We start from the raw sequence: 14,518 nt of genomic DNA, 5'->3' as shown, positions 1-14,518 counted from the left end.
TTCCCGATGACCCAGAGGGACACGGCCTCGCTGCGCTGGGGGCCGAAGCCGTTGTCGGCGGTGCAGGAGTAGTTTGCAGAGTGCTCCTCCAGCAGAGTGAGGTGGAAGGATGCGCCTGCTCCGGACCGGGCCCAGTGGCTGGTCAGGGGGACATCCTCGCGGTAAAATCTGTACTGGACCTGGGCCGAGCCTCTCTGGGCCTCGCAGTGAAGCGTCATCACGTCGCCCTCGAGGGCCCGGGCCCCAGGAGGGCTGAGGGTCAGGACAGGACGAGACACGGGAACTGAGGGACAGAAGAAATCTGTCGGCCGTTGCTTCTGCCACTTGCCCCTTCTGGCTGCTCCCCCCAGCCCCTCCCAGCCCAGGCCGGCCATTTCCTCCTCTCCTTCCTCATCCGCCCTCCGGCCCCTCCTCCTGCCCATTCCCCACGTGCCAGGGGAAGGGGCACCGCTCCCAGGGCTCCCAGGGAAGAAGTCCCTTGGCTGGGCCACCAGACACGCACCCTGCGGCGTCCCCTGGCCCGTCCCTTGCCTTTCGCCCTGGAAGAGCTGGCCCCGCCCAGCCGAGGAGGAGCGTCCTCCTGGCTGTGACCCGCCCTGCCTGTGTCCTGGACGGGAACTCTGCCTCTCCGGGCTTCTGCCCCAGGCCGCTGACCTGCGTTTACTCCTCTCCACAGAGAGGCGGCAAAAGGACACATGCAGTGGGGGGCGCTGGGCTGCCCCGGGGGAGAGGGAACGCGGCGGTGGAGCGCATCTCTGGGGCTGGGGCGTTGGTGAGCGAGGGGCACGGTGACCGCAGTGCAGGGCCTACCCGTGACGGAGAGGAGCTCGGCCTTGCTGGGCTGGGCCCCCAGGCCATTGTCCGCGGTGCAGTGGTAGCGCCCAGAGTGCTCCGCGGTCAGAGAGACGCTGAAGGACTTGCCTCCCGAAGAAGTGGCCTCCATCTCCCTGATGAGGGCACCTTCGTGGAAAAACCGGTAGAGGATCGGGACTGAGCCTTTCCAGGCCTCGCAGCGAAGCGTCATCAGGTCGCCCTCGAGAGCCCGCGCCCCCCGAGGGCGGAGGGTCAGGACAGGACGAGACACGGGAACTGAGGGAGAGAAAGGGTCGGTCGGCAGTTGCTTCTGCCACTTCCTGTGGATTCCGGCCGGTGGTCGGTGACGTGCCCGGTCTGTCCCCCACTGTCCCTGGGGCGGCCTGGCTGCCGCTCAGCTGCCGTCCCCTCTCTCCTCTCCAGGCCGGTCCTTTCCCGAGTGGCCCTGGCCCCTCCCCCCACCCCCCGTGGCACTCTCTCTAAGTGACCTCGCTCCCATTTTGCAGAGGAAGTAAAATGCTCAGGAAAGAAGGCGCTTGTTTTGCTGCCACCAGACCCGCACCTCCACCTTGTCCCCTCCCTCTGCCTTATTACTGTGGAAGGACTGTCCCCTGCCCCGCTCTCTGGGGCTGGCCTCAGGGCTCTGCCCTTGACCCTTTTTCTTCTTAAATTCACGGACGCATCCAGGTCCCTCCCGCTGTCCCGCACTCTCTTCACGAGTCTGGCGACCCAGTGGCTGCTCAGGTGACGTGTGACGGACGCACCTTTCACGCTGATGCTCACGGGCGGGCTGGGAAAGGAGAGGCGGCCGGAGCGGGCCACACAGTGGTACTCCCCGGCGTCGCTGCCCCTCACCCTGGCGATCCTGAGCTCCGCTTTCCTCGTAGGCTGAATTTCCACCGCTCTCGACCTGGACTTTCTGTGCCAGGAGATGAGCACAGGCTCCGGGATTCCGGTTGCCGAGCAGGTGAGCACCAGCTCCCGCCCTTCAAACACCAGCTCTGGCGCCGGGCGAGTGTGGATTTGGACGTTGGCGGCAACTCCTAAATGGACGGAGGTGACCTATGGCACGGCCGCCCGCGGGGTGCTAACGGCCAGAGCAGGGTCACGGGTGGGAGGGCCCACCCTGAGGGCCACTTGCAGGGAGCTGCCCGGGAGTAGGACTGGGCCTGGCCTGGGGGAGGGAGCGACTGGGCCCTGGAGGGTCTGGAGGGCCCTCTGCCCCCGAACACGGCATCATCGTCTGGCACGAGGACAGAGGCAGACCTGCCCGCTCCCCCTGTGTCCTGCCTGTCCCCCGCGACGGCGCAGCCAGGCAGCCCGATTGTACCCAGCGCCCAACTGCGGTGTGGCCTGCGGGAGGGGGCGGGGCGGTGAGGGGTCAGGGGGACCTGGCGTCTGAAGCACTTGTCCTGCAGCAGTGGCGACTTTGCCCCGTGGGCGCCCTCGGGCCCTTTCACCTGCAGTTAGATGGCCCAGGACGGTCCCCCTAAGTGGGAGAATCCTTGGGGAAAGTGTCACGAGGCCCGGGGGGCCCTGGTTTTGTGACGGTTCAGGGCGGAGTGTGTCTGCGCCATGCCGGGGTCTCAAAGAATAGGGAAGGTCCCTGAGCCGGGTCGGGCCTGAGGTCGGGGTGCTACCACTTACGCTGAGGGGGATCCTATGCTAGAAATTGTTGAGCACCGCGCCACCTTCTCTAAATTGTCTCTCCCTCAACTGGTGAGCTAAGAAACAGGCCAGCTGTGACGAGAAGCGAAGGCTAAGTCTGGGCAGCTTAGAAGAACGGCCATGGAGCCCCGTTTCGGCCTGGGGAGGGGAGCGGCCTGATGGACAGTGCCACCACTTGGCCCCCCGCCTCGCCGAGGAGGGCAGGCACCCCGTCCCACTCGAGCGGCCTCCTACTCAGAGGAGCGTGTGCCTGGCGGTCCCCGGCCGTGTCCGGATGCCTACGCCGCTTCGGGGACGCAGGGACTCGGGGAGGAGGGGCGGCAGGTGCAGCGCCGGCCCCGGGGGCGGCTGGCTGGGCCCACGCGCTGCCCTTCAGCTGTCTGGGTCTCACGCGCTCCTCTCCAGCCCCCGAGCGCTCTAGGAACCTGTCCCCTGGTGGAGCACGGTGCACGCAGCCCGTCGGGGCTCGGCCTGGGGCCGCAGCGATGCCCATAGCCCCGCGGAGGGCCGTGCCCCGGGAGAGAGCCCTCAGCGGGAGGAGGGCGCGCTGCCTGTCACGACATCGGAAGAAAAGACAGGCCGCCCCTCACTCTCGCACTTTCTCGGTTCTGAGCTCGTCTAACGTGTCCACAGACTTGTAGCTCCCGCTCCCACAGGACGTGGCCCAGTCCCCAGGCCGGCACCCCCCGAGCCCCACTCTGTGCACGCGTGTGGGACGGCAGGCTGCCCTTCCTGGCCCTGCGGGTCGCTGTCCCTGCCTGGCCCCAGGACCCACTGACACTCACTCTGCACCAATATGTGAGATTCCCGGCTTCTCTTTGTGACATTTTGAGTCACCGTCTCTGCCTGGCACCAGTAGGACCCCGAGTCTTCTCTCCACACAGTGAGGATCCGGAGCTCTGGGGACCAGCTCCAGCCCGACCCCAGGGGCTGCTCTTCTCTGAAGAAGCGGAAGCAGAGCCGGGCGTCCGGCCTCTGTGGAGAGAGCTGGGTCTCGCACGTCAGCGTCACTGGGCCCCCCTCGACGGGCTGGGCCGGGCTGGCCGTCAGCACGGGAAGCGGAAACAGCTCTGGAGAGAAGGATGACAACAGTTCCCAGAGAGGTGAGCCCGGAGCTGCCCTGGAGGAGCGTGAGCAGCACGGGAAGCGGAAACAGCTCTAGAGAGAAGAATGACAACAGTTCCACCCTCGGCCGCAGACGAGGACAGCGACACACCTTTGACCCTGCGTCCTGCAGCCCAGGGCACACGTGCACTTTCTCTCTCTGTCCCTCGCAGGCACATGCCCTGAGGTCCCTGAGGTCCGCCGGTGTCGGGGCCACCCTCTCTCCCTCTCCAGCTCAGGGACCCTTTTGTTTTCACTGACCCGTCTCAAGAACAATGAGGGCTTCACCTTGGACCTGGATTTCCATGGTGTTCGAAGTGACAGAGCCAAAGGCCTCCCGCCGGGCAGTGCAGTGGTAGACGCCATTGTCCTTCTGGCCCGCTCCGTGAATGCGAAAGTCAGAGTCTCCCCCGAGCTCGGCCAGCACTTTGCCATTCCTGTACAGCGTCTTGGTGTGCAGCTCCAAGCCCTCCTTCCCCTGGCACCTCAGGGTCACGGTGTCCCCCTCGAAGACGGACAGCGGGGCCTGCAGGATCAGGGTGGCTGCAGGAGACAAGGGCCAGCCACCGTCTCAGGCCATCGCCCCCCCCGCCCCCGTCATCGCTCGGGTAGGTTGTGTCGGGACAGGGACTGGGAAAAAGGGTTCGCCAGGTCACTGTCATTTTCCTTTTTCCTGCTTCCCAAGTGAACACACGCGCCTCGAGAACACTTGGAAAGAAGAAATGCAAATAAAAATGCAAATGAAGCCTCTGCCTCAGCCCCTGGCCGTGACATGCGCCTTCTTGGCTCTCTCCCCACGTGCGCGTGTGTGAGACTCGGTGCGTGTTTTGTCTTTTCGTGAGATCGGAATGGTATTTATCTTTTCGATAACTTGCTTTTCGCCTGCTGTGTCATGAAAAATGTTCTATGCCATCGATATCATTACTGGACCTGGAATTTCGAGGGCCACAGGTCCCCCTCCCCCAGCGGCAGTAATGTAATTTATTTAATGCGTTTTCTTTCCTAGAGCATTTAAGTCCCTTCGGTCCTGGGTATGAATATCTAAGACTGTTTCAGCAGGTAAATTCTTAGGGGAGGACTTGGCGGGACAGAGAGGAAATGCTCTCTCTCATCTAGAACGTGTCTGTCTATAACTATGAATAATCCTTATTCCGTTCTTTATTCCGAGGACTTTTTATAGGCTTCAAACTGCACAGAGATTCAGGAACCATTTAAATAAGTTGCTTCTCAAATTTCGTTTTCCCACGCGACTTATAAAGAACATGAATTTCAGGGTCTTATTGCTGTAGATTTTGATTCGGTAAATATAGAGTCATTTCTGGGCAACTGCATGGATTCTGAAGTTCTTACTGCTTTCCCTCCCTCTTACCTGTGGAAAAGTCCAAGTGCACAGGGCTGCTGGGGCGTGAGCCCCCGGCCTGGCACCTGTACTGTCCGGACTCCCAAACCACCCAGGTGCTGTCTGGGGTTTGTCTTGATGTTTCTTTGTCATGGTACAGGTGGAACCATGTTGTTTCCCCTGGTGACTCGAAGGGGGATACGTGGCAAGTCAGGGTCACCTCCTGTCCCTGGAAGGTGATGGGCCATGGTGGCTGGAGCGAAATCACGGCGTTGGGTGCAGTTTCTGAGGAGGAGAGCCAAAGGCACCTGAGGCAGAGTTGCCTGCAGCCCTCGTGACAGGCGCCTGAGGCTCCGACCCGAGGACCTGGCTTCGGAGCAACCCTGCGGACCCCGGCGAGGCCGCCGTGGCTGGAGGATGCGCGTCCGGCGGGGCTGATCGCTCAGGTTTAAAGGGGAAACAGCAGCAGGACGCGTGGCCAGATGTCCCCGGGGAACGGCCAGTTCACCCGTCCCAGAACTGGAGCTTGGAGTCCCCCCCTCCAACATTCACAGACTCACACAAACTCCCCAGGGAGTTGTGACGATCGGTCACGCCTTCCTAAGAGGACAGAGAACCCTGGGGTGCGGGCGCTGAGGGAAGCCTGACAGATCGACCTGCCTGCCGCTTCCGTTTTTCAGACAGCGCCCCGAAAACGCCCGGAAAAGTCCCACCGGGGGTCATCGTCCGCGGTCCAGAGGCGACCTGGACAAGGATCCCCCGCCCCGGCAGCTGCTCTGGCGTGAGGGGCGAGGCTGTGGGGAGGGCTTGCTGTTCACGGGCCCTCAAACACCCAAGGTGCTGTGACCAGGGGAGTGGCGTTAGGTGTGGCAGTAAGAAAGGGTGTGGCACGCGTCACTGTCCCCTCCCTCAACTTTTCCTCTCAGGGCCCGGCTGCCGAATGCTCTCCTCTCCACACTTCTCCCGGAGGATTTCACTCCTAAAGCTGCAGGGAATGCGGCATCCCTGCTGGTCTCCCCACAGCGCCCCGCTTTCAGAGGACAGGTGGCCGCCCCGGATCCCGCTCGGTCGCCGTGGGGCTGAAGACGGCGCGCACGGCTAACGGGGGACCGCGCGCAACGGAAGGAAGTCGAGGGTCCAGCGAAGGCCGGGAGCTGTTTGCGCGCTTGCCACGTCTTCCGTGGGGGGTCAGAGGGTAAAACGAAGCTACCCTGCCCCTTAGGCAATGCCGACAGACCAGGTGACACTTTCATACTCCTCTGGCCTCGGCGCGAAGATCAAGCTGCTAGGAGTCCTCAGGCAGCCTCTGCAAACGACTCGCATTTATTTGGGACACATTCTTATCCAGAGAGACACGGAGGCGAGAAAGGAGGACTCACCGAACTGTCCACTGACGGAAGCTGCAAAACAAACGAACAAACAAACACACAAACACAGAGCCGGAGGTGAGCACAGTGTAAGGGTTCTTGAGCGTTTCAAAGGTGGTGCCTGTTTTGTTCCATTCATTTATTTTTTTCTTTTATTAAACGTTATTTAAAAAATATTGATAGTCACTTGTCAAATGTCTATATACGCTAAGCATTGTGCTTGGACTTCTAATATGAATAAAAAAATGCTTTCTGCCAGCAAGAAGTTGAGTGATGGGGAAATCAGGACCACGGAGCAAAATAATGTCATTCTAATGCATGGTGACAGTGAGACGACGGACATGCGTGTGGGGTGGGCCGAGGGCGGAAGGGGTCCCCGCCACAGAGTGCGGTGTGCGTCCCTGAGTTTGTGGCGAGCAGGGTGGGTGGGTTACGGACGGTACTTGAAGGGAGTTACACGTGAGGAAACTGTGGATGGGGACGTGAGACTCAGCCGGGCGAAGGCGTTTGCGAGTGGCCAGAGGCGACGGGGAGGGCAATCAAGGCGAAGAGGGCACAGCGGCGAAGAAATGGCGCTGGTGTTCATGAGCGGAGGGGGTTCTGAAAGGGAGGGACTGGGGGGGACGATGGGACTGGAGCGGCGTGCAGGGCCCCGGCCACGGGTAGTGAGCAGCTCAGATTTCATTAAATAAAAGCAATGGGAAGCCATGGAATGGTTTCAAGTAAGAGAGTGACAAGGTTAGACTCTGTAACACACGGGGCGCCCCTGGCAGCGGACAGACTTCAGTGAGACCAGACGTGAGGTGGAGAGGCTGGGAGGCCAGGCACAGAGACGTCCGGTCAAGATACTGGGGGCAGGTGAGCGTGTGCTTGTCACCTCCCACGGCCGCCTCCAAATCACAGCTAAATTATACAACCACCCTGGGAGCATCCGGAGCCTAGCTGAACAGAAATCCTATAACTAAGGACACTCGGAAGAAGCCACGTTGAGACTGGTGGGAGGGGCGGAGATGCTTAAGGGGTCGGTCCCACACCCGCATGTAGCGGTTGAGAATCGGGGGGACTATCTTAGCAGCACATGGCCCTCTGTAGGAGCGAGGGGTGCCAGCCCTATTCTGGGCTCCCCCGCCCGGAGTACCAGTGCTGGAAAGAGGAACTCACACAACATCTGGCTGTGAAAAACACCAGCAGCGGATCAGTCCGGGCGAGACTGAGGTAGCCATAGACACAGGTATCCTCTTAACAAGCTCCACGCAGACTCACTCACTCACAAACACCCACTCTGAGCTCCAGAAAAGGGACAGCAGCTGGATGAGCACCAGGGACACATGCAGAAGAATTGGATTGTCTGGCTTCAGGGAGAGTGCTGGACGGATAGCTCCTTCCAGGACAGAAGTGCTGGCAGAAGCCACTGTTCCCTAGTTGAGCCCACCCCCTACCTGGTGTGCAGAGCCAGGCAAGCACCAAAGCTGAGTTGCCATCAACCCAGCTAACACCGCCTGCAACACTCTGGTGATTTCCTGAGACCCCACCCCACCCGACCCACGCACCGCCTGAACCTCTTTCCACAGCTGTTCTTCACGAGCAGCTGCCCTTGGCCTGTGCCGGCTACTTTCCTAAAATCTCTCAAAGATCTGCAAACCCCAAACAAGCAGCGTCTGGCTTCACCGAACCCTGTACTTCTCGCTAAGCAGCCCCAGCCTGGCACTGGTGGCAGCCATCTTCGGTTCTCAGCATAGCCTCTCCCGGGCACCTCCAAACCCAGCACAGGCAGCTACCAACCACAGATTAATTGCTTTGTAGCTCCTACCAGGTGGCCCCAGGCAGGGCACAGGCAGCAGCTGACCTGGGCGTGCACCAGAGCCCCTCCCAAGAAGCCCCAGAACCAACACACCCAGCGGTCAGCTTTAGACCACACTACAGCACCACCCAAACATCGCCACAAAAAACACACCCACGGGGCAGACTGGCAGGCTCCGGAGCCCTGCTAAAGTGACTCCCGCTCTGTGGGGTCAGCCCCTGCACAGCGGCAACTCCACGGTAGTCACGGCCGGTCCTCGCGACCAGTCAGCCTGAGGGTCAGTCCCTCCCACTGATGGGCCAACAGTGATCAAGGCTCAACCACAACAGGAAGGCACACACAACCCACGCAAGGGACACACCTGGCTCAGGCGACCAGGGAGATGGTGCACTGGGCCCCATAGGACACCTGCTACATAAAGCCATTCTACTAAGACCGGGAGACAGAGCAGCTCTGCCTGATACATAGAAACACACACAGGGAGACAAAGAAACAGGCCCCAAATGAAAGAACAGAACAAAGCTCCAGATAAAGAACTAAACAAAGTGGAGACGAGCCATCTACCCGATGCCGAGTTCAAAACACTGTGTATAAGGAGGCTCAAGGAATTTAGGGGAAGAATAGATGAACTCAGTGAGAACTTGAACAGAGAGACAGAAAACAGAAAAGGAATGAGTCAGAAATGAAGACTGCATTAGAGGGAGTCAGCAGTAGATTAGATGAAGCAGAGGATTGAACCAGCGATTAGGAAGATAAGGCAGCAGAAAACGCCCACTGACAATAGCAGAAAGAAAAAAGAATCCAAAAAATGAGGATAGTTTAAGGGGCCTCTGGACAACATCCAGTGCACCAACATTCGCATCACAGAGGCACCAGAAGGAGAAGAGAGAGAATGAGGAATTGAAAATCGATTCAAAGAAATAATGATGAAAAACTGCCCTAACCTGCTGAAGGAAACAGACCCACAAGCCCAGGAAGCACAGAGTCCGAAACAGGGTGAACCCAAAGAGGCCCGCACCAGGACACATCACAGTTAAAACCCCAAAGGTTAAAGACAAAGAGAGAATCTTAAAAGCGGCAAGAGAAAAGCAGGTGGTTACTCACAAGAGAGCTCCCGTAAAACTGTCAGCTGATTCCTCAACAGAAGCTTTGCAGGCCGGAAGGGATTGGCCAGAAACAGTCAACGTGATGAAAAGCAAGGACCTAAAACCAAGATGACCTTACCCGGCACAGCTGTCATTTAGAATCGAAGGAGAGATCAAGAGCTTCCCGGACAAGAAAAAGGTGAGGGAGTTCATCGTGATCAAACCTGTATCACAAGAATTGTTAAAGGGGCTTCTTTAAGAAGAAGAAAACAATGTGAGTAAGAACAAGGCAATACTACATAGCTAGGAATAATTACTTTTCATGTAAGTGGACTAAATAATCCAATCGAAAGAGCCAGAGTGGCTGAACGGAGAAGAAAATAACACCCATACATGTGCTGCCTACAGGAGAACCGCTTCAGATCGAAAGACACACAAACCGAAAGTAAAGGGATGAAAAAAGATATTTCATGCAAATGGAAATGACCAAATAGAAAAGCTAGGGTAGCAACACTTACACCAGACAAAACTGACTTTAAAGGGAAGGCTATACCAAGAGGCAAAGAAGGACATTTCATAATCATACAGGAATCAGTGTAACAAGAAAATATAACCCGTGCAAATATTTATACACCCAATATAGGAGCACCTAAATATATAAAGCCAACATCGATGGACATAAAGGAAGAGATCAACAGTAGCACAGTAATGGTAGGGGACTTTAATTCCCCACTGACACCAATACATAGATCATCCAGAAAGAAAATCAATAAGGAAACAGTGGACTTGAACAACACACTACAAAGCAAACAGTCTAAATGTCTGATATGCCTGCCTAACAAACACACTACTCTATCTTAGCAGAATACATATTCTTTTCGAGTGAACTTGAAACATTCTCCTGGATAGATTATATGTTAGGTCACAAAACAAAGCTTGACAAAAGCTGTCGTCATGTCAAATACATTTTCCAACTACAATAGTATAAAACTAGAGATCCATAACAGGATAAAAACTGGAAAATTCACGAATAAGTGCAGATTAAGTGACATGCTCCCGAGCAACCGATGGGTCAAAGAAGAACTCAGAAGTCAGAAAACATCTCGAGAGAAATGAAAATGAAAACACAACATACTAAAACTTATGGAATATAATGAAAACAATTCTAAGACAGAGTTAATGATGAAAAATGCCTACATTAAGACAAAAGAAAGCTCTCAAATAAACTTTACGTCTCACGGGATTAGGAAAAAAATGCAAAGTTAGCAGAAGGAAGGAAATAATAAAGATGATAGCAGAAAAATACAAACAGAAAAAACAATAAAAAAGATCAACAAAACTAAGAGCCAGTTTTTTAAAAAGATGAAGCTGACAAGCCTTTAGCTAGGATTAGAAAAAAAGAGAAACAACTTGTATCAAATCAGAAATGAAAGAGGAGACATTACGACTAACAGCACAGAAATACAACTGATCGAAGAGGCTTCTGTGAATGTTGTACACCAACGGACTGGGTGACTTCGAAGAAACTGACAAATTTCTAGAAGCATACAAGCTACCGAGGCTGGATCATGAAGAAACAGAAAATCCAAGCAGACCAATAGCAAGTAAGGAGGTTGAATGGTTACTCAAAAACGTTCCAACACAGCAGAGCCTCGGAGCAGGTGGCTTTACTGGTGTTCCCTGACAAACTTTAAAGAAGGCTGAACTCCAAGCCTGCTCAAACTCTTAAAAAAAAAAAAAAGAGGAGGGAACGCTTCCAAACTCATTTCTCAAGGCCGGCACTACCCTGATACCGAAACCAAACAAGAACAAGAAAACCAAACAAAACCACGAAAAAACACAATTACAGGTCGATATCCCCAAAGAGGACAGATGCGAAAATCCTCAACAAAACACTAGCAAACAATTCAACAGTACACGGAAAGGACCGTACGCCATTCAATGGGAGCTGTTCAATGTGAGAAGCCACATTAACTGAAAGATAAAAATCATCTGATCGTCTCCATAGACGCATTAAGGCATTTGGCAAAATTCAACACACTTTCATGATAAATGTTCTCAACAAATTCAATATTGAAAGAAATTATCTCAACATAGTAAAGGCCATACATGAGAAGCCCACAGCTGCCATCTTTCTCAGTGGCAAAAAGCTGAAGCATTTCCCGCCAAGATTGGGAGCAAGGTGAGGGTGCTCACTCCGGCCACTTCTCTTCAGCATAGTATGGCAAGGCCTCGCCAGAGTAATGAATAAAAAAAGAAAGAAAGAGAAAGAACGACATCCAAATCAGAATGAAAGAAGTAAAACTGTCTCTGTTTGCAGACTGTTTGATCTTATATAAAGAAACCCTAAAGACTCCACCAAATAGTTGTCGAAACTAACAAATGAATTCAGTAAAGCTGCAGGATATGAAATCGATGTACGAAGATTAGTTGCATCTCTGTCCACTAATAATGGACTATTTGAAAAAGAAATTAAGAAAACATATCCCACTTAGAACAGCAGCGAAAAGAATAAAATACTTAGAAATACATTTACCCCAGGAAGTGAACAATCTCTAAACTGAAAAATACAAAACATTGTTGAAAGGAGTTGAGGCCGCAAACGAATAGAAAGATATCTCAGGCTCATGGTTTGGGAGAATTAATATTATCTACATGTTCATATTACGCAAAGTGATCTACAGAACCAGTGTAAACCTTATTAAAATTCCAAGGGCATTTTTCACAGAGATAGGAAAAAAAACAACCATAAAATTCAAATGGAGCCACAAAAGACCCCGAAAAGCCAAAGCAGTCTCGAGCAGGAAGGACGAAACCGGAGGCCTCACGCTTCCTGAGTTCGAATCCCACGCGAAGCTGTGGGAATCGAGAATGTGGCACCAGAGTCTAGAGGTGGGGGACCTGCGGGGCCGCTGGTCTTCACCGGGAGCCCGGGAGGCACGGAGATGGGCAAAGGACGGTCTCGTCCCAAAGCAGCGTTGGGTGAACTGAATATCCGCATAAGGAAAACTAAAATCGGACCTTTATATCACATCGTGTACAAAAATCAAGTCGAAATGGATGAATGCCTCAAATGTGAGACCGAAACTTTAAAACCCCGGGAAGGAAACGGAAAGAGCCTCGTGGCACTGGGCCAGGACGTCATTTTTTGGATAAAATCCCCAAAGCACGGGAAACAAATACGAACATAAGCAAGCGGGACTGAATCAAAATAAAAAGCTTCTGCACAGCAAAGAACACAATCGACAGTTGGAAGAGGTAACCTGTGGAATCGGAGAAAATATTCGCACACCACACGTACAATAAGAGGTCGATATCTGAAATCCGTGAGGGACGCTAACAAATAAGCAGCAAGAAAACAAATGACCCGATCGAAAGCAGGTAAGGACACAGATATTCTCCCCAGAAGACACACAGCTGGCCAACAGGTGCATGAAAAGATGCCCAGCATCACCAATCACCAGGGAGATGCAAATCAACGCAGTGGCCAGGTGTCGCCCCCCACCTGTCAGCACGGCCATCACCAGAAAGACGAGAGAGAGCAAGCGGGGGTGACGACCTGAAGAGAGAAGCCTCGTGCAGCGCAGATGGGGCTGCAAACCGGTGCAGCCTCTACAAGAAACGGTCTGGAGGCCGCCCCCCCAAATTTAAAATAAAGCTGGCAACCGGACTTCTTGACGGAATCCCCACGGCCATGCTCACGGCAGCCGAGATGCAGAAAGCACGGATGATGAAGACGAGGCCTGTGAGCGCGACGGAATGTCGTTCAGCCCCAAGAAAGAGGGGACACTGTCTCTGCGACCGCAAGGACGAGCCGGAGGACCTCATGCTGCATGAGGAGGGCCAGACACACGCACACAGACCTGCCTGAGCTCGCTCACACGGGAAGCCCAGAAAAGCTGGTCGCAGAGACGCGAAACGGTGTTTGCCAGCGGGAACGGGGAGAAGCTGCTCCAAGAAAACGCACTTTCGGTTGTAAGACGGACACGTCCTGGGGGTGGGATGCGCGGCACGGTGACTGCAGGCGGGGACGGTGCCACCTGGCACCTGCTGCGAGTAGACCCCGGGAGTGAGTCCTCAGCACACACGCACGCAGGGGATCAGCGACGCGGCAGAACGGTCGACGAGCCTGACCGGGGCAGTCACCTCACAGTGTCCACACATCAAAACTCCATCCCGTGCGCCCTGAATGCTACTTTTTTTTTTAATTGTTGTTAATTATAGTTCAAAACTCCGGAGGAGGAACACTTGCTTGTGCTTGAGGTTTCCCTTTGCCTCGCCTGCTCCCCCGGCCCGGTTCGTGCCCCCCGCAACCCCCTGACCCCGCGACCTCCTCCGCCTGCCAGTCCCCGCTGTGGCTGGCGTTCGTGGGCCCGAGGCGCCTGGCCCGCGCGCGTCCCCACGCCTGGGACCAGGACCCGGGCCTGCGAGACGAGGACAGAGCGCCTCTCCTGTGCAGAGACGTCCTAACTCCGTGTAAACGAGTGGACGCGGCGCGTTTTCTGGATTCCACGGAGTGTCAGGCGTTGGGGCGACACCGCACACAGCCTCGAGTGCCGTGGCCACTGTGGTTCCGGCCCTGCCACCTGTCAGCCGTGGGAGCCGCATCCCTGAGCTGCGGGGAGGCCTGAGAACGCGGGTCCCCGGCAGGGAAGACTCCTGGTTCCCACGGGGGACACGGAGCTGCCCTCGCCCCGCCCAGGGCCGGTGTGGAACCCTTTACTCACCCAGGGCCAGCAGTGACACCCACAGCAGCATGAAGACCCGGCCTGTCCAGGGCTGAGGCTGAGGGAGACGTTGCGTTGGGAACAACGGGCTGGGACCTGACCCTACAGAGGTGCACTGTGGCACCAGCCCCCAGGAACACTGCTGAGAAATCGTTTTTTCGGAGAACAGGATGCATTACTGAATTAGAAAAAAGGAAGTGGAAACACTTATTTTTAACAACTAATCAAAGTTTCCTACCCTATGATCACAGTGAGAAAATAAATGTTAGGGTTTTGACAAAGCCTGTACCCTCGGCTGCGCACCCCTATGACTGGGGAACCACCGCAAGGAAAGTATGTAAAGATGGCCCTAAAAAAACCTTTATTGTGGCATCTGTCACAATGGCCCCAAACCGAAAGCGACAGGAAGGACCACGGGTATGGCACAGCCCTGGGGATGCGTGGCGCGGCTGCCCGCGCGCGTGTGAAGCCAGGGTCGCCCCAATTCGCGGGACGGGGGAGAAGCGCGGGCAGACTGGGATCTGGGGACTCATCCACTGGGATGGGCGCGACGGATGAGAATGTGGCCTTTAGGGACGGGTACAATAAGGGCACATTTTTTCTTCCGCTCAGAA

General features: G+C 55.3%; 1 protein-coding gene across 1 annotated transcript in view; it reads right to left on the bottom strand.

The window, feature by feature from the left end:
- The window catches only part of FCRL5 (Fc receptor like 5), a 25,505-nt gene extending 11,442 nt beyond the window's left edge, over positions 1 to 14,063 (bottom strand). Inside the window, exons 1-8 of the mRNA XM_025040839.1 lie at positions 13,905 to 14,063; positions 6,304 to 6,324; positions 4,955 to 5,209; positions 3,874 to 4,128; positions 3,267 to 3,551; positions 1,578 to 1,856; positions 811 to 1,089; positions 8 to 283 (exon numbers count right to left, since the gene is read on the bottom strand). Coding sequence (XP_024896607.1) covers positions 8 to 283; positions 811 to 1,089; positions 1,578 to 1,856; positions 3,267 to 3,551; positions 3,874 to 4,128; positions 4,955 to 5,209; positions 6,304 to 6,324; positions 13,905 to 13,935 — 1,681 coding nt within the window. The 5' untranslated portion in view covers positions 13,936 to 14,063. The remainder of the gene's footprint in view (positions 1 to 7; positions 284 to 810; positions 1,090 to 1,577; positions 1,857 to 3,266; positions 3,552 to 3,873; positions 4,129 to 4,954; positions 5,210 to 6,303; positions 6,325 to 13,904) is intronic.
- Between the last annotated feature and the right edge of the window lie 455 nt (positions 14,064 to 14,518).

The sequence above is a fragment of the Pteropus alecto genome, unplaced genomic scaffold, assembly GCF_000325575.1.
Source record: "Pteropus alecto unplaced genomic scaffold, ASM32557v1 scaffold49, whole genome shotgun sequence".
NCBI classification, from domain to species: Eukaryota; Metazoa; Chordata; class Mammalia; order Chiroptera; family Pteropodidae; genus Pteropus; species Pteropus alecto.
The sequence above is the reverse complement of the archived record's forward strand: the minus strand, read 5'-3'. Positions and strand labels throughout refer to the sequence as shown.